General features: G+C 41.0%; 1 protein-coding gene across 6 annotated transcripts in view; it reads left to right on the plus strand.

Annotated features, from left to right (window-relative positions):
- The window catches only part of RAP1GAP2 (RAP1 GTPase activating protein 2), a 150,094-nt gene that overhangs the window by 113,217 nt on the left and 16,972 nt on the right, over nucleotides 1–19,905 (plus strand). For all 6 annotated transcript variants that reach the window (XM_060756949.2, XM_060756955.2, XM_060756951.2 and 3 more), the window contains 9 exons: nucleotides 2,693–2,771; nucleotides 2,901–2,954; nucleotides 7,431–7,514; nucleotides 8,322–8,422; nucleotides 9,714–9,843; nucleotides 10,951–11,106; nucleotides 11,869–11,940; nucleotides 12,090–12,176; nucleotides 14,106–14,240. In XM_060756949.2, the coding sequence (XP_060612932.2) occupies nucleotides 2,693–2,771; nucleotides 2,901–2,954; nucleotides 7,431–7,514; nucleotides 8,322–8,422; nucleotides 9,714–9,843; nucleotides 10,951–11,106; nucleotides 11,869–11,940; nucleotides 12,090–12,176; nucleotides 14,106–14,240 (898 nt within the window). The remainder of the gene's footprint in view (nucleotides 1–2,692; nucleotides 2,772–2,900; nucleotides 2,955–7,430; nucleotides 7,515–8,321; nucleotides 8,423–9,713; nucleotides 9,844–10,950; nucleotides 11,107–11,868; nucleotides 11,941–12,089; nucleotides 12,177–14,105; nucleotides 14,241–19,905) is intronic.

Genomic DNA, 19,905 nt, shown 5'->3' on the forward strand with positions numbered 1-19,905 from the left:
ATAATGGCTAATAATTATTGTAGTTGGAATTAATAATCTGGTTTAGGTCTCAGTCAGTACAGCATGACTCTTCTACTTCCATCTGTGATGAGTAGATAATAATAATAATAATAATAATAATAATAATAATAAACCTTTATTTATACCCCGCTACCATCTCCCGGAGGACTCGGTGCAGCTTACAAAAGGCCGAGCCCAAATACATCAATAAAATAACACAGCAACACAGACAATAAATAAATTCATAAACAAAGCAATAAACAATAACACTAACACCACGATGCATTAAAAACCTATGGCAGGGCCAAATGTAATAATTAAAAATTTAAAATACTGGGCATGACAAGGTGACATATAACTAGGATGGGTATTTGGAGAGAAATGGAGCGAGCAGACAATCCTAGATCATTAGTAAAGTGTGATTAGGGACATGTTGCTTAGGGTTCCTTATTCTGGGAAGGCACACTGGAACAACCACGTTTTCAGGCTCCTCTTAAAGACTGCAAGAGTTGGGCATGTCTAATGTCCTTGGGGAGTGAGTTCCAGAGTCAAGGGGCCACCACCAAGAAGGCCCTATCTCTTGTCCCCACCAATTGCGCTTGCGATGGAGGTGGGATCGTGAGCAGGGCCTCTCCAGATGAACGAAGAGATCGTGTGGGTTCGTACACAGAGATGCGGTCACGCAGGTAGGCGAGTCCCAAACCGTTTAGGGCTTTGTAGGTAAGCACCTGTACCTTGAATTGAGACTGGAAAATGAACGGCAGCCAATGGAGCTCCTTGAACAGGAGGGTTGACCTCTCCCTGACTCCTAAGATTTAAGGAGTCAGCACAGAATACAGCAGAGTCTCGCTTATCCGACATAAACGGACCAGCAGAATGTCGGATAAATGAAAATGTCAGAAAATGTCAGAAACGGAGTCTCCTAGTGCTACCTGTCCGACGCGGTGCTAGACACCTAGAATACTAACAATCGGGACTCAAAGGGTTTAAGGCAAGGCAACACCTCAGGGCTAGAGTGGCCCAGCAGGAAGTGCCTGTATGCGGAAGAGGAATGTGGAAATCACAGAGGGAAGGAGGGAGGACGCTTCTGCTTCCGGTCCTGCCTCTTTCCCCCCTTTCCTCGCTCCTCCTCTTACTTGTCTTGCTTTTTTCACTTATTGGTAATGGAGAGAGAGTTGGGGAGCACTTCTTTAATTGAAGGGGAAATGCTGGGGGAAAGTGGGGCATCGAATAAGATGGAATGTCGGATAAGCAAAGGTCGGATAAGCAAGACTTTACTGTACTTGAAATATCTTCCTTTAGAGCAGGGTTTCTCAACCATCCTAATGCCGTGACCCTTTAATACAGTTCCTCATGTTGTGGTGACCCCCCAACCATAACATTATTGTTGTTGCTACATCATAACTGTAATTTTGCTACTGTTATACATTGTAATGTAAATATCTGATATGCAGGATACCCAATACGCCCAAATTTGAATACTGATGTCATTTGGGGGGTGGGTTTGATTTTGTCATTTGGGGGCTCCAGTGACACAAGCGAGGAAGGGGCTTAGAGGAAGTTTCCCTGGTGGCCATGGATAGTGCAGAGGAAGTTATTTATTTATTGTTATGTATTATTTATTTCCAGTCGTTCTACCCCATTCCTTCTCAACCCCCAAAGGGGACTCAGGACGGCTTACATTTGGCAACAATTCGATGCCACAACATATAACAAAGCAATATAACAACAATTAAAACAATAAATAAAACATTAATTAAAACAATAAAGCCATATCACAATTCCAGTCAAATTCCAAAAGTTCCACACTTGGGGCTGTAGGAAGGACACCAAGGTCTCCATGGTCTCATATAGCCTGAAAAAGACCAGTCTATTTTAATTTTGGGCCCTTAGTACTGCCGATGTAGCTGTTTCCATCTGCTACGCCCTTATTCTATCTCTCTCACCAGTATCAGCTTCAACTGCAGACAAACACAGAGGAGTGTAGTATATTGATGAGCAGCAATGGCGGGACATGTTCTTTCCATGCAAATCATCCCATATGTTGCCTGATAGTCAAAGTCACATTTACCACTAAATAGCATTGCCCAAATATTTTGGAGGAGGGTGTTCATAGATATCTGGTCCTCAAGGATCTATTGCAGCAGACTTATCTAGTGAAACTCCTTTACAAAAATATCTTTCTTGCATGAAAGGGGGCAAGTGTTGAAATTGCTTAATGCACTTTATGATAGTGTGTGTGTGTGTGTGTGTGTGTGTGTGGGGTGGTGGTGGTGATCTTGTTGTCATTTTTTGCATTTGTTAGAGGTGGTTTCCAAGTCTGCACTTCTACGATTACTTTGTTGGTGCATTTTACTTGCTTGATCTACCGCCAAAAAAACAGGAAGGGAGGAAAAAATCACTGCAAGAGTCTTGAAAAAATATCAGTTGTATTTATCAACAACAGCCACGAGTGCTTGACTAAGTCTTTTATTCTCCCAGCAAGCCATTAATTCTTTAAAGTGAGCAAGATTGGTAGGCTATAGCTATGAAAATCATTGTCAAGTCTTCCTCAAAAGGTCTAATTTTCGAATGTAGAAACAGCTTTCTGTAGGAAGTATTGTGGTATATTTTGAAATGTACTGTAATGTTTGTGTTTTATTGTTTGATTTCATGTGGCTTATTTCCTTCCTTCCCTCTTTCTTCTGTGTAGATCCAAAGTGAAAACCTTACATGAAAGAATCCCCTTAGCTGGCCTTAGTAAACTACCAAGTATTCCACAGATTGCAAAGGTCAGTTGCTTTGAAATACAGCCTATCGCATTATGTACCAGTCTGAGGACATTATCACGCGAGGCTCTAAAATGGATCTGGCTCTGACTCCTGCCTTCTCTTCTTTCATTTTGTCTCATTTCACAACAGGCCTTCTGTGATGATGCAACTGGGCTGAAGTTTAATCCTGTGCTTTATCCCAAGGTGAGTTAACAACATATCACAACACAGTGTTACCAACACTGAACTGAGACGTGGGAGATTATCACACGAGAAACAGAGGGTGGAAGGAGTGATGGATAGCAACTAGGCATGTGCAAAAAATTCGGAAGTGTCGGAAATCATAAGAAAAGTTTTGTAAGGTGGAAGCTATGTTCAAAGCATTTGCATGGCTCACACCAAATATTTTAGAATTGAAACTTACCACATATTTTTTCATTTTAGTTTTGTAAATCTCGGAAGGTTCCCAAAGTCAGTGCAAGGAAGCAAAGCCATAAACCAGTGGCTCTCACCTTCCAAATGCCACGACTTCTTAATACAGTTCTTCATGTTGTGGTGACCCCCCCCCTACCATTAAATTATTTTCATTGCTACTTCATAACTAATTTTGCCACTGTTATGAATCATAATGTAAATATTTGATATGCAGGATGTATTTTCATTCACTGGACCAAATATGACACAATACCTGATACGCCCAAATTTGAATACTGGTGACGTTGGGGATGGGAATTACAGGTGGATCTCTTTCATTATTGTTTTCTTTTATAATGGGCTTGGCTTGGGAGAAGTCATGAAGGAATCTGTATTAGAGTCTGATTGAAGTTCCAGATGAATGTGCTGGCTGGCAATTTCTGTCTTGGAGCTGTGTTATCTACGTTGGATTTCTTTTTTGACCTTGTGTATCTGATGTGTTTTGAGGAATTATGTTATAGACTGTCAAGTCCTTAAATACCCTTCTTGTAGTTATACTATGCCTGTTCCATAATACTGGTGACGTTGGGGGTGGGTTAATTTTGTCATTTGGGAGTTGTAGTTGCTGGGATTTATAGTTCACCTACAATCAAAGGGTGCTTTCCTCCTGCCTTGAAGGGATGCAAGCCTCCCTCCAGCCTTGCACGCTCTCCCTCACCTGCACATGTACACCATACTGCCATTAGCTGAGCATGCCTGCTCTCCCTTCCCTGCTTGGAGTCTCAGAAACAGCTTTCCCCTTGGTTGAGAGGCCAGTCAATCACAGCAAGAGGAGGGCTTTTGGTGGGAGGATTCACCGTCTGTTTCCAAAAAGAAAGAGAAGGACAGTTGGAGAGATCTTCAGTCTTCTCTGCTAACAGGGTTCCTGAGTCCATCAGAAATATGTGTTTTCTGAAGGTCTTTGTGGACTCATCTGAAACCCCCTTGCAACCTCCAGATTGAGAAACTCTGCATTAAGCCAAAAAGGCTGCTTGCCTGCCTGGAATTAATGAACTCTCGGCATTAGGAGCCATGAAAAGAGGGAGCAGTGCATATTGGGAACAGCATAGAACTCTGAGAAATGTAGTTTGGGAAGGGGAGAAGCCCTATGCCAAAGAATTCAAAAGGCTCTGGCCTAAACTACATTTCCCAGTATGCATCAGCATCAGAAAGTCCCAATTAGGAGAGGGGTCAGTCTGAAGGAGCTGGGTGTGGCCACAGCCAACAGGGAGCTCTGGCGTGGGCTGGTCCATGAGGTCACGAAGAAACTGAACTAATAAACAACCACATCATCAGCCTGTAGCCAGCCAGAGTTCCAATACATTCGTTAATATGCTACACTGTGGTTTCTTTTCCTGGGTTATAAATGGCAGTTCCTAATTGGTTCTGTCATAAAAAACATGGCAAAAGTTTATTACACTGGAAAAACTTTGTCTTTGCGCAAGGGACATCGCCCTTTGTTGAGTCACCACAAATTTAACAAAGTTTCTGCCACAGAAACAAAGTTTCTGGAGTAAAACAAAGTAATGACTACACAATTAAACAAGAATTAACACTTCCAAAGTAGGAACAGATTTTCTGTAGTATTAAAAGTGTTGCAAACTTTGAAAATTCTCCAAATCTCAGTGGATAAGTGAAACATTCTGAAATTTGGTGGGCTAACAGTGGTAAATGTGCTCTACCACTGTAGCAAGTTTCACCCCAATAGCTTTAAAAATGAAGATCGGAGCCCCTGAAGTTTTCCCAGTGATAGTTATTTCATTATGTGCAAAATAATGAAATAGTAACAAAATGTCTTTCGTCTCGTTATAGTAATGAAATTTTCACTAAGTATACTTTAGAAACACTTTAGAAATGAAGCACCAGTGCCCACCATTTTGTAATGACTTTTGAACCATTTCTAAATGGATCGCACATCCCTAATAGCCACTCTCCTTGTCACAATCCCATTTTCTTAGAGCATTTTAAAGAAAATAGTATGAGTTTCTCATAACACATCACCGCAAGGCAAAGCTTTGCAATCTGTGCATTGCCTCTTTGTTCTCCTTTTTAATATTTTCTCCTGCGTTGTCATCCAGTGTGTGAACTACTGCATCATACTGGCTCCCAACACTTCTCTTTTCCTTCATTCTAAGGATACACAATCCACAAATATGATGTTATTATAGAGTCATTATTACAGCTGTGAAAACATGCAAGAGCCAACAAGATCTCCTTAATTCTGTGTTCCTCTATAGTTGAAATAGAGGTGCTTGGTTCCTGTTTACATAACTCTCTTTGATGTATTTCTCCAATTTTGCAATGTCCTTCTAGAAACGCCGAGTGGCACTTAGGTTACATCCACCGGGCGCTTGGATAAACTATGCAATTATAGACAAGTATGCTTGTTTTTCATGTTCTACCAAACCGAGTTTTGATCTCAATTTGAAAAGAGGAAAGAGAGAGTAAAAAAAGAATTGGGTGTAGTGAGGGAGGGGGAGAGAGAAAGAGAATGAAAGAGGTGCCGAAGCAAATAAAATGATCTCCACAGGAGAGGAACAGTTTGAGAAAAGGGCATCAAGGACATCGTGATGCAGGAATAAAACCAAAAGGCCAATGCCTTTCGGATTCTTTTTGAGCGAGTAAAAGAGGCTGTTTACATAAGTATAACATAGTGAGAGGTATGGATTAGCCACTTTGGACAAATGGACTTGCTAGAGGTAGATATTGGAGAAATAGCCTTGGGCTGCAACTGCTTTTCATTTTTTAAGAGCTGCGGTGGTGCAGTGGGTTAAACCCTTGTGCTGGCTGAACTGCTGACCTGAAGGTCAGCGGTTTGAATCCACACAATGAGGTGAGCTCCCACCTGTCAGCTCCAGCTCCCCATGTGGAGACATGAAATAAGCCTCACACAGGATGGTAAAACATGTGGGTGTACCTTGTAGATTGCCAATTCTTTCACACCAGAAGTGACTTGCAGTTTCTCAAGTTACTTCTGACACGAAAAAATTCTTTAAAGTCTCTAACCCAAGAAGATCCACACTACAAAATTATAGTAGTTCGACCCCACATTAACTACCATGGATAACACGCATCAAGGAACATGAAAGGCACTGCAGACTACTTCAACCAGAGAAGTCAGCCATAGCAGAGCACCTGATGAACCAACCTGGACACAGCATATTATTTGAGAACACAGAAATGCTGGACCACACCAGCAACCACCATGTCAGACTACACAGAGAAGCCATTGAAATCCACAAGCATGTGGACAATTTCAACAGAAAGGAAGAGACCATCAAAATGAACAAAATCTGGCTACCAGTATTAAAAAACTCTAAAATTATAACAGCTAAACAACAGAGAGGAAAAAACCAGGCACAGATTAACACTTCCCAGCAACAGATTTTCCCAGACTCAGGCAGGCCTTCAAATGCTAATGAAGGTGATTAGCTAAACATTCACACCTAAGTGCAGCAGGGAAGAGCTCCTTGCCCCACCCCAGCCATTCCACAGATATATAAACCCATTTTTCCTACTTCCAACAGACCTCACACCTCTGAGGATGCTTGCCATAGATGCAGGCGAAACGTCAGGAGAAATGCCTCTAGAACATGGCCCTATAGCCCGAAAAAACCCACAAGAACCTACTGATAATGCAATTGTTGCACCCCAGCCAGACTTCACCTTGCCCTTACGACTAACCAGGAATCCAAAAGCAATAGTAAAACAGTTTATTGAAGAGAGTACATATAAAAAGGGAAATAAGAAAGGCAAAATCCAACAGGTAATCAGAAAAGGTAGTCAATAAACAAAAACCCGACCAACCTGGTGAGGAGTAAAACACTTTAAAGGCAATAATCAAAATAATCCAAATGGTACAGGAAATCAAGAATGAGCATAATCCATGGAAACAAGAATTAAAACATGAACACGACTCCAGAAGAACCAAAGCTATAAGAACTTCTTAAAACATGAATCAAAACTTCCAGGAATTTAGACTAAAAACATGAACTGGAAACAGGATATCCTTACTGTTACGCAGCGTTGCCTGATCTGAATTCTCAATGTGATGCTCTCTAATTTAAGAGCTGCAAAATATGAAGGCATTTCTTTGATGCTGATTTCCTGGCTAGACCTTTCTCCTGCAAGACCTGCAATCTGCAGTGGAGCACCTTCCTATGAAATTGATGATACTTTCCTCATTCCATTTGGGGCTGAAATCCTTCCCCTCTCTTTCTGTTCCAGGCATCACAAATGATTGTATCCTATGACGAGCATGAAGTCAACAATACATTCAAGTTTGGTGTGATTTATCAGAAGTTTAGACAGGTGAGTAACAATGCTGATGTCTGTGACAGTTTTGTACAGGGAATAAAATAGCAATAAATAAAGAATGATCGTGATTCTTCTATTTGTTAAACAGCCCAGTGTGATTCCGAACTTGAAATATTTTTCTTTGTGAACGTAGGGGCAAAAAACGGGGAGGTACCATACATACTTGTGTATAAGTCTACCTCTGAAGTGGAGCCACAGTGGCGCAGTGGATTAAACCCTTGTGCCAGCTGAACTGCTGACCTGAAGACCTGAAATTTAGTGGTTTAAATCTGTGAGACAGGGTGAGGTCCTGTCTGTCAGCTCCAGCTCCCACACAGGGACATGAGAGAAGCCTCCCACAGGCTGGGGCCATGGTGGTGCAATGAGTTAAACCATTGAACTGCTGAACTTGCTGACCGGAAGATTGGCAGTTCGAATCCATGGGATGGGGTGAGCTCCTGCAAATAGCCCCAGCTTCTGCCAACCTAGCATTTCAAAGACATGCCAATGTGATTAGATCAATAGGATGGGAAGGTAAAGAGTACTTCATGCTGTCATGCTGGCCACATGACCTAGGAGGTGTTTACACACAACGCAGGCTCTTTGGCTTACAGATGGAGATGAGCACCACCCCGCAGAGCCGGAAGAGAAAGCCTTCGCCTTCATCTATGTTTCGTTGTTTCTAGGCATTGAATGTTTGACTTTGTGCTTGTGTATGCTGGAATCCACCCTGAGTCCCCTCATGGAGATAGGGCAAAATACAAATAAAGTATTATTATTATTATTATTATCATCATCATTATTATTTCTTTCAATTTCCAGACCCAGGAAGAAGAGCTGTTTGGCAACAATGAGGAAAGTCCAGCATTCAAAAATTTCTTGAGTTTATTGGGAGACACTGTCACGCTCCAGGATTTCCGAGGGTAAATCCAAAAAACAATTTCTTATATGATTTATTTCTTATATGGTGGTCATATTTACTCCAAGTGACTTAAATATTATTTATTTGTTTGTTTTTTATTTACTGTAAAAATAAAATAATATATGTAATAATAACAATAGTGATAGAGTAACATAATGGAAATGTAATAATAATAATAGAGTAAAATAATAAATATAATAATAATAACAATAATAAAGTAAAATAATAAATTTAATAATAATAAATAGAGTAAAATAATAAATGTAATCTATATAAATAAAAATGTCATGTTTGTTTGTGGGATTGACATAACTCAAAAACCACTGGACGAATTGATGCCAAATTTGGACACAATATACCTATCAGGCCAACAAACGGCCATCACTCATAAAAACACTGAAAAACACAGCGGAAGGGAATTAAAAAGCCAAAAAACAAAAAATACAACTCATGTGCAAAACCACATATATATACATAAACACACATATATACACATATACACAAATATATACACACATATACAAACATACACACACAAAACACATATACACAAACTGGGCCGCAGCAACGCGTGGCAGGGGACAGATAGTAAAATAAAAATAGAGTGAAATAATATAAATTTAATAAAAATAATAATAAATAGAATAAAATAATAAATTAATAATAATAGAGTAAAATAATAAATGTAATAAAAATAATAGAATAAAATAATAAATGTAATAATAAGAATGATAGAGGAATATACTAAATAACTTCGACTCACATATAAGCCAAGGGGGGCTTTTCCAGTCTGAAAAACTTATCATATACTTGAATATATAAGGCAATACAAAATAAAAAAATGCAAACAAAATTTGAGATGAGAAGTAAAAAGGGAAGACTTAGGGTCCATTTACATGGTATATTTAATGCAGTTTGACACCATTTTCACTGTCACAGCTCAATGGTATGGAATCCTTGGAGTTGTAGTTTGCTCAGGCACCAACACTCTTGGGCAGAGAAGGCTTAAGATCTAGTAAAACTAGAACTCCTGGAAGCCAGGTTGAGGAGGTATATGGAAAATGTCATTGTGCGGGTCTACAGATCTCCAAAGCCAGGCAAAGGACCTAGATGATGTGATCATAATGGGAAATTTTGGAAACCCATACATTTCAATGGATGACTATTTTGCGTTGGGAATTCCCTCCTCTCATTTGCCCCTAAACAACCGAGATAGGATTACAGTAACAACTCGGAAAGCGTTATCACGGTACGCTGAGTCAAGGGCCCACTTTGTTCTCGTCTTGTTCCAGCTTCCGAGGTGGCCTGGATGTCACCCATGGCCAGACAGGCACGGAGTCTGTGTACACGGTGTTCAGGGACAGAGAGATTATGTTCCATGTCTCCACCAAGCTCCCATTCACCGAGGGAGACGCACAGCAGGTAACCGAAAGCTGACCTTGCCTTGCGAATAGAATATTGATTGGGACAAAGAACTCCCGGGCAGAACAGATGGGGCCTTTTCCCTGGGTGAAATGGACATCATGTGTCAGTGGTGACAGGATAGGTGTGAATTGCTTCCCAGTGGGGTGCCCAGGCTGTGATTTCACGGACTCCATCACAAGGTTCTCAACCCTACTGTTATGGCTGTGTCAGAGCAACAGACAATAGTACAAGTGCTCACATAGGGATGCTTTCAGAATCCATTCTCTTGGAATATCTCCCCAAAATTCGGAAGTTAGGTGAATTGAAATTCTGAAATGCTGTATTAGAAATTCACGCAAGCTCTTGTTCCCCAATGGCAACATAAAAGAACTCAAATAGTATGAAATATATTACTAACCTATATCTATATAAGTCCATATAAGTCTGTCTGTCTGTATTGCTAAATGAAGTGGCCTTTGATGTCACTGGATGGACTGTTGCTAGGCAAAGTGGCCCTCTTTGATGCACTGGATAGACTGTGACCTTCTGTGATGTCACGGGACAGGCTGTTGCTAGGTGAAGTGGCCTTCTTTGATGCACTGAACAGACTGTTGGTAGGTGAAGTGGCCTTCTGTGGTGTCACTGGGCAGACTTGCTAGGTGAAGTGGCCTTCTTTGATGCACTGGGCAGACTGTTGCTAGGCGAAGTGGCCCTCTTTGATGCACTGGATAGACTGTGACCTTCTGTGATGTCATGGGACAGGCGGTTGTTAAGTGAAGTGGCCCTCTTTGATGCACTGAACATACTGTTGGTAGGTGAAGTGACCCTCTTTGATGCAATGGACAGACTGTTGCTAGGTGGAGTGGTCTTCTGTGATGTCTATGTTGCTAGGTGAAGTGGCCCTCTTTGATGCATGGAACAGACTGTTGCAAACTAGTATTTTAATAAAGTGAGATGGGAAACGGCAAATATTTCTAAGTATCTTAGCAACTGAAGAGTGTTCAGCTAATGAGAACTTGCGGGAGAACACCATGAACCATACGCTCTGAAAAACCCTGAAGGATACTGAACTACGAATGATGTTCATCCCTTCTATTGATACCTTTCTTTTTTCAATCGTTTCAGCTTCAGAGGAAGAGGCACATTGGCAACGACATTGTGGCCATTATATTCCAGGAGGAAAACACTCCCTTTGTTCCTGACATGATTGCCTCCAATTTTCTCCACGCCTACATTGTTGTCCAGGTTGAAAACCCCGAAATGGACAATGCGTCCTACAAAGTAAGAAGATGATAGGATGTGTGTGCCTCTCCCTGTGTGGGATGCATCTGTTTTAGATCTGACCCATGGCCGGGTCGAGGATGAAGAAAAATGTAGATAAAGACCTTCTGCAAAGCCTTTCAAAAATTATTTATTTCACCCGTCAGGAAGCTGGGTCTCTCTGCACTGTTGTGCATGCAAGAAATGTAATCACATTTAGCAATAAACAAAGAAAACATATTTGGACACTTTTCTAGCACACTATTGCCAAAACTAAGATGAGATTATTAGCTTCTTAATGCCCTTGAGAAATGCAGGTGTCCATTTATTTATTACTAGCTCGAGTACCCGATGTTGCCTGGGTTATTTGAAAAAGTCAGTTTTTTCATTGTGCAAAATGCATAAGGTTATGGGTGAACTACAACTCCCACTATGCCAGGTAAACCCCGAAAAACTCCATCAGTCCTTAAATTTTGTTATGTTGGCAAGTTTGCGCTAGATGTGTCATTGGTGGAGTTGAGTGTGCTCTCTGGCTGCAGGGTAAACTACAACTCCCACTAGGATGGGTCAGTCCCCTTAAACCCCTCCAATATGTTGAGTTAGCCATGGGGATGTCTGTGGTGGAGCATGTTTTGTTGGTCATGGGGGTTCTGTGTGCCAAGTTAGGAACATCTAGATAGCCAGGCAGCCCATCCTAGTTAGATGCTCTATGTATGTCTTCTTATGGATTTGTTTTATGGACATGTCAGTACTCACTCTCCCTTCTGTTGACATTTCCGACAGGTAGCTGTCACTGCACGAGAAGATGTCCCTTCCTTTGGCCCTTCACTGCCAAACCCACCTGTATTTCAAAAAGTAAGGCATGAAAGAGAAAAGCCATGTTATAGATAGGTTGGCTCTGTCATAGAAGCCACCTTCTGAGCTCCATCTGAGAGCAGAATCTTTATGTAGTGGACTCTGGTTTGTCAGCTTTACTCCCAAGCCGTCTTCTCTTCCCTTCCCAGAATTCAGAATTCCGAGAGTTTCTTCTCACCAAGCTGATCAATGCGGAAAACGCCTGCTGCAAGTCAGACAAATTTGCGAAGCTTGAGGTAAGATAGGAGCAGTGTCAAGGGGGAAATGGCATCTTGGCAGTGAAGCAAATGGAGTGTGTATATATGTATATATCTGGAATGTTCAGGGTGGGAGAAAAAAAAACAAACCTTGTCTGTTAAGGTAAGTGTGAATGTTGCAATTAGCAAGCTTGAATAGCATTGAGTAGCCATGAAGTTGCAAAGTCAATCAGTGAGAGATAGTCTTGCCTCTGTTGCTTGGAGGCGCCCTCTCTTTGGGAGGTGTTTATTTATTTATAATGTTAGAAGCAAATCGAGGATATATAAATAAAAATGTAATGTTCGTTCGTGGGATTAACATAACTCAAAACCCACTGGATTGACGCCAAATTTGGACACAATACACTTATCAGGCCAATGAGTGACCATCACTCATAAAAACACTGAAAAACACAGCAGAAAAGACTTTAAAAGCCAAAAAATGAAAAATACAACTCATGCACAAAACCACATATTTACACAAACACACAGGAGATTGTGGTGGGGTATAAATAAAGTATTACTATTATTTTATTATATTACACACACACATATATAAACACAAAACATATATACACAGACTGGGCCACAGCAACGCGTGGCAGGGGACAGCTAGTATATAAATAAAAATGTAATGTTCGTTTGTGGGATTAACATAACTCAAAAACCACTGGATGAATTGACACCAAATTTGGACAGAATACGCCTAACAACCCAGTGAGTGACCAACACTCATAAAAACACAGAAAAACACTGCAGAAAAAACTTTAAAATCCCCAAAATAAAAAATACATTACATACCACATATATACGCAAACACACATATATACACATATACACAGACTGGGCCACAGCAACATGTGGCAGGGGACAGCTAGTGTATTTAAAAACACAAACAAAGTTATAAAACTTAGCATGACAGAAGATGGGTGGAGATGTCATTACCTTGGTCCTTTCATTACTGGATGTTACTTCCTGGTGGATATCAGGTGTTGCAATACCGGCTAAGCAGTATAATTTCTGCAGTGGTGTTGGGTGTAGATATCCTGTGATAATACGACATGTCTCATTAAGAGTCACATCCACTGTGTTAATGTTGTGAGATGTGTTCCACACTGAGCATGTTTATTTAGCAGCAAAGTAGCAAAGCGCAAAGGCAGATGCCTTCACTGTGTCTGGTTATGATCCCCAGGTTGTGCCAGTCAGCTTTCGTATGATATTGTTTCTAGCACCCATTTTTTTGCTTGATAGTCAAGCAGTGCTTCTTCATTGTGCATGTGGCAGGGCTCAGGCTGCATTGTATAGGTGGTCTACAGTTTGCTTTTCCACATTGTATGTCGTAGACTCCACTTTGTAGCCCCATTTCTGAAGGTTGGCTCTGCATCTTGTGGTGATGCCAGAGTGCAATGATCCAGTAGGATTCCTTCCCAGGTCATCCTCAGAACTCAAAGTGCTTGTCTGTTCGTAAAGTGAAAAGCACATATCTACATGTTACTTGGATTAGGAATCAGCTGGTTTTAATAGGCAGTAAGAGCACCTAGAGCTTAGGAGAGCTTCTGTTCAACCATTTCAAAGCTCCTTTCTTGGGTGGTGATGGCATGATCGTCAGGATAGATGAAACTCTCTGTCCCTTTTGGCAGTGACTGGTCATTTGTGTAAATGTTAAACATTGATGGAGGATCATTCCACTTGCTTCACTGTCAACAGAACTTCTTGAAGACGCCATTAGCCACAGATGTAGTTGAAATGTCAGGAGAGAATGCTACTCAAACATGGCCATATAGTCCTAAATACTCACAGCAACCCTATTCAAGTACTACCAGGATCGGACACTGAATTCATCACAGAATTCAAACTGAATTCATTACAGAATGTCAATGCACCCCTAGTCTTATTTACTTGTATGTTTGTTTCATAATGTTTGTTTAGGATCGAACGCGAGCGGCTCTCTTGGACAACCTCCACGATGAACTCCATGTCCACACGCAACTGATGCTAGGCTTGGGATTCGAGGAGGACAAGCTGGAAAACGGAGGCCACGGCGGATTCTTGGAATCATTTAAGGTAAAAACCTTTTTGTAGCAATTCACAAGCACTAAAGTTTAGTCCAGTTGCAGAAGGCAGAGTCTCAAAACGTAGTCTCAAATGTTGTAGCGCTCTTGATGGAATCATATGACAATACTTCCTTGTGTTCTGGTTTAATTGTAGCCGCCCATGTACATTATATCTTCATAAAGTTTAGTAGGGCCTACCAAGAAAACAAATATAACATCAATAAAGTAGTAAAATGAAAACCAAACAAAATATTTTGAGATAATGTTATTGGAGATCTTGTGCCATTTACTCCTGAGAGATGTATTTTATGCCATTCATTTTGTACTAATTAATGCTGAATGTAGTATTCAGAATACAGCATGCTAACTTTGCAAAATTTCCCTGTTCACGGGAAGTGTCGGGAGGTAAAGAGTCAGCCCTTTGTAAATCCTACCACTTCATCACATTTACTAAATTCCACTGAGTGCTACACTTAAAATGTGGTAAGCCACTGTGTTCATCACATTAGGTTGGATTCAAATGTAGGCTAGAGCATTCTTTGCATATTTTAAGTGGGGGGGGGGGCAGCATCCTTTTCAAACGTTTCAGGGGGTGGTGGGGAAGTGGATTTTTAGTAATGATCTGGATGTTTAGCCAAATCTGTAATGTGATGGCATTCGTTGCTCTCGGGTTTAAAATGAAATGTTTCCCCAATTTGTGGGAGGGGAAATTGTGGGAGGAGCCAAGCCAATCTCTGGTGGTGTTGGATGTAGATATCCTGTGATAATGCGGCATGTCTCACTAAGTTTCTGAACTGGAGAATAAAAGCAGTTGGGACCCATAAATGCTATTATTATTATTATTATTATTATTATTATTATTATTATTAGAAACACAACAAGATGAGTCCACAGCAAATAAGATCACTCTGCTGGCTGTTGTATTCGATCACACATCATACACTTCCCAAGTGTCTAGGACTGTGTGATGTATCAGGGAATAATGCAGATCCCAGTAAGGTGGCCTTCTGCAGCTGGCAGATGGGAATTTTGTCAGTGCTGATTGTGTTTAAGTGCAGGCCAAGGTCTTTAGGCACTGCATCCAGTGTGCTGATCACCACTGGGACCACCACCACCAATAATAATAATAATAATAATAATAATAATAATAATAATAATAATAATTTGAAACACAACAAGATGAGTCCAGAGCAGACAAGATCACTTTGCTGGCTTTTGTATTAGATCACATGTTGGACACTTCCCAAGTGTCTAGGACTGAGTGATGTATCGGGGAATAATGCAAATCCCAGTAAAGTGGCCTTTTGCAGCTGGCAGATGGGAATTTTGCCAGCGCTGATTGTGTTTAAGTGCAGACCAAGGTCTTTAGGCACTGCATCCAGTGTGCCGATCACTCCTGGGACCACCTTTACTGGCTTGTGTCAAAGTCTTTGCAGTTCGCTCTTTAAATCCTCATATCATGTCAGCTTTTCCAGTTATTATTATTATTATTATTATTATTATTATTATTATTATGCCATGTCCCCATGCTGTTCAGTCCTGGGAGTCATAGTCACCCTTCTCTTGGTGCATTTACAGTGTGGAATGAATGCCCTTGCATCCCATTTTAAATGCCATGGCTCCATGTGAGGGAGTCGTCCTGGGAGTTATAGTTTCCCAAGGTCCATACCCTTCTCTTGGTGCATCTATACTATGTAATTAATGCAAGTGGACCTTACTTTAAATGCCATGTCTCCATGAGATGGTCTTGGAAATTGCAGTTTCCCAAGATCCATGAACCTTCTCTAGATGTGTCTAGACTGTGAAATGAATGCAGCTGGGTGTTACTTGAAATAACATAACTCCATACTGTGCAGTCCTGGGAGTTATAGTTTTCCAAGCTTTCCATAGCTTTTTCTGTGGGGCTGGAGACAAAGAGAGAGAGTGGATTACTGCTTCCAGAACAGACAACACATAACAGCTGACATTTCAAAGAGAGGAGTTTTTTCGCCCCACAAAGAACACAAGGAGGGTTGGTGGGCAGGGCCGAATCTTTAGAGTGTGATGGGAAATAAACTCAAAGAATGCTGAATACTACTGAGTAGCATTGATCAATTTAACAATGTGATGAAGGTTGGGTAATCATCCGTTTCATTTCAAAACGGATCTGTACTCTGCCAAACACTTCCCTGTTTCCGTGTGATGAACTCACTAGTGATCTAAGTTGAATTCACTTTGGTGTCAATGCACACAATTACATGATCATCCAGTTTCAAGTCTTGGCTATTTATTTATTTTCAAAACACATTCATACAAATACCAATAATGGCTGGAATTCATGATTGCTGTCACCTTGGGCAAGTCACACTCTCTCAGCTTCGGAGGAAAGCAAAGGTAAACCCTCTGTGAGCAAATATTGCCATCTGGTCGGGGATGACATGAAGCCACACAGTAACTAGAAGTCATAGAATACAGAAATCGCATGATATTTATTTGCTACTTTCATCACTGCTATTATTATTGTTGTTATTATTGTTAATATATTAACATATTAATAAGTAATTGTATGTTTTAACAATGCATCATCGTTATCAAACACAGCTTCCATTTCACAACTAAAATGACATTTTTCAGTCTTGAAAAACGGAGAGCGATGGATTAAACAATCGCAGCAGCAACTTACCTTTTAGAAATGCCATTTCATTACAAGGCCCCTCGATGCATTAGGGTTAACATTTCCCTTGCTTTTCAACTCGGTATGAAATTGGACTTTCTCGCTCTTCTTTTGGCATTGCAGGACATCCCAGGGCTTGCGAGGAAAACAACTGTCAGGATAATTTTGCAGCTGCCATTTTCCTTCTGGACAGCCCTGCTGGTCTGCTTGATAGCTTATTTGTTTCTCAGTGTGCTTCCTGTGTAAATATGTCACTGGATACGTAACGCGAAAATAGAGGGGCCTTTTTTTTGCCTTTGGGATGTGACAGGATCTCACAGGTGCTCATTTTCACCTCATTGCCTCTTTTCACAGCCTGGAATGAATATCTATCTATATGTCTATCTATCCATCCATCCAGCTATCTATCAAACTATCTATTTCTGGGTTGTTGTAGGTTTTTTCGGGCTATATGGCCATGTTCTAGAGGCATTCTCTCCTGACGTTTCGCCTGCATCTATGGCAAGCATCCTCAGAGGTTGTAAGATCTGTTGGAACTAGGAAAATGGGTTTATATATCTGTGGAATGACCAGGGTGGGACAAAGAACTCTTGTCTGTTGGAGCTAGGTGTGAATGTTTCAACTGACCACCTTGATTAGCATTTGATGACCTGGCAGTATACCATGCAGCTGAGGACAAGTCTACATAGGGACCACCAAATGCAGTGCCCAAACACGAGTCAAGGAACATGAAAGGCACTGCAGACTACTTCAACCAGAGAAGTCGGCCATAGCAGAGCACCTGATGAACCAACCTGGACACAGCATTTTATTTGAGAGCACAAAAATGCTGGACCACACCAACAACCATCATGTCAGACTACACAGAGAAGCCACTGAAATCCATAAGCATGTGGACAATTTTAACAGAAAGGAGGAAACCATGAAAATGAATAAAAATCTGGCTACCAGTATTTAAAAAACTCTAAAATTACAACAGCAAAACAACAGTGAGGAAACAATCAGGGACAGCTAATCACCTCTCAACGAAAGATTCCCCCAGGCACTAACAAGCCACACCAAAAAAACTGCCAGGCCATCAAATGCTAATCAAGGTGGACAGTTGAAACATTCACACCTAGTTCCAACAGACAAGAGTTCTTTGTCATTCCACAGATATATAAACCCAAGTTTCCAAGTTCCAACAGACCTCACAACTTCTGAGGATGCTTGCCAAAGACGCAGGCGAAACGTCAGGAGAGAATGCCTCTAGGACATGGCCATATAGTCTGAAAAAACCTACAACAACCCAGTGATTCTGGCCATGAAAGCCTTCGACAATATATCTATCTCTGTCTTTCTATCTCAGTCTATCTATCTATCTATCTATCTATCTATCTATCTATCTACACACACACAGGATGCATCTACACTGTGAACTAATGCAGTTTGATACTGTTTTAATTGCCATGGCTAATAGCAGGAGCTCGCCCCGACCCGTGGCTTCGACCTGCCAACCTTTAGGTCAGCAGATTCAACAGCTGAACTGTTTGACCTGTTGTGCTTCCGTGGCACACGTGAACTCAACCCTGTTTTCTGTGGTTTGAGATTTTTTTGAGAGGGAGATATCCGATAATGATCCTCCACCCTTTGATAAACAGCTCTGTTTTATGAATGTTCCCTGGGATTTCTAACTAAGGTAGTAGACAGCAGTTAGTGGTCAGTTGGGACATATGTTTACGTGTCCCATGTCCTTCCCTAAACCTCCTTAACTAAACTATACAGTGGAAGAGAGCAGAGGGCTTTATTGCACGAGGCAGGCCAATCTGCATTGCGATCAAATTGCATGATGTTGTGTGTACCCGATTGATGGCCTGCCGCCTCACTGTAATTCTCTTTGCCTTAACTATTAAGAGATAAAGTCCATCAATGGCTGCCAATCCCATAATATTCCCATCAGCTACCTCAGTATGATGGGTCTCTTCCGCTTCAGTGTCAGCATGCCCAAAATGACATGACAAGGACAGTGCTTTTTCTTTTCTTTTGCATTATTTTCTTACTATTGTCACAATTGTAAACTATTTGAAAATGCCTTTTACAATCTATCTATACACCTAATAAAAGTGAAAATGTGTATGTGTGCATGTGGCTGGAGTGTCCGCTTACACAGACAAATTCCCGCCTCCATAAACAGCTATAACTTCCACCACTCAGGGGACACCAATGACCCTCCCTCCAGGTTATAGTGAGCACCGTAAACATGTCCAATGTTCTCTACAAACACCATACTGCCCACCATCCAAATGAAGGCTTTCATACGGGGACAATTTCACCCTAGATTTTATGTTTTTCCTCCACTACAGACATCCCAGTGTTTTTTATTCTTCCCATTGGTGTGGAATTTGCATAACCCCACCTACTGCCTCTCCATTAACCATTTCCTATTCTTTTCTACGGCACACAGCAAACAGAGGAATTGGTCAGCAACTGAACATACTAGAGAGGTTTGGGGAGAATTCACCTTGATTTATAGAAGTTGTGGGATGTATAGTTCACCTGCAATCTAAGAGTACTCTGAGCTACACCAATGATGGTTCTGGAACCAACACAGAGAGCTTTTATTCAACCATTTCAAATCTCTGTGCTTGGGTGGTGATGGCAATATCATCAGTATAGATGACCGTCTCTTCTGGCAGTGACCAGTTATAGGCAAACATATGGCTCCATCATATGCTAATGCTAATGTACTTATGAGTAAACTAGAACAAACCACTCTCAAGGTATCCAAATGTGGATCTGATGGAGTATATTCACTTATAGCAGTGTTTCTCTTTCAACTATTGGACATAAAGAGATAGTTATAGATCAATACATTTACTCTAGATGAGGTTTGAGTAAACCTTCCTTTGATTGCATTGCCCCAAATTACATTGGCTGTATTTTATCCATCACATCACACTGTTGACTTACAAAACTCTTGATCTAAATATGATCTAAGACCCCATAATTTTTTCCCCCACATGTCATGATCTCAAGCCACTCC

Source organism: Anolis sagrei, chromosome 11 (genome assembly GCF_037176765.1).
Source record: "Anolis sagrei isolate rAnoSag1 chromosome 11, rAnoSag1.mat, whole genome shotgun sequence".
NCBI classification, from domain to species: Eukaryota; Metazoa; Chordata; class Lepidosauria; order Squamata; family Dactyloidae; genus Anolis; species Anolis sagrei.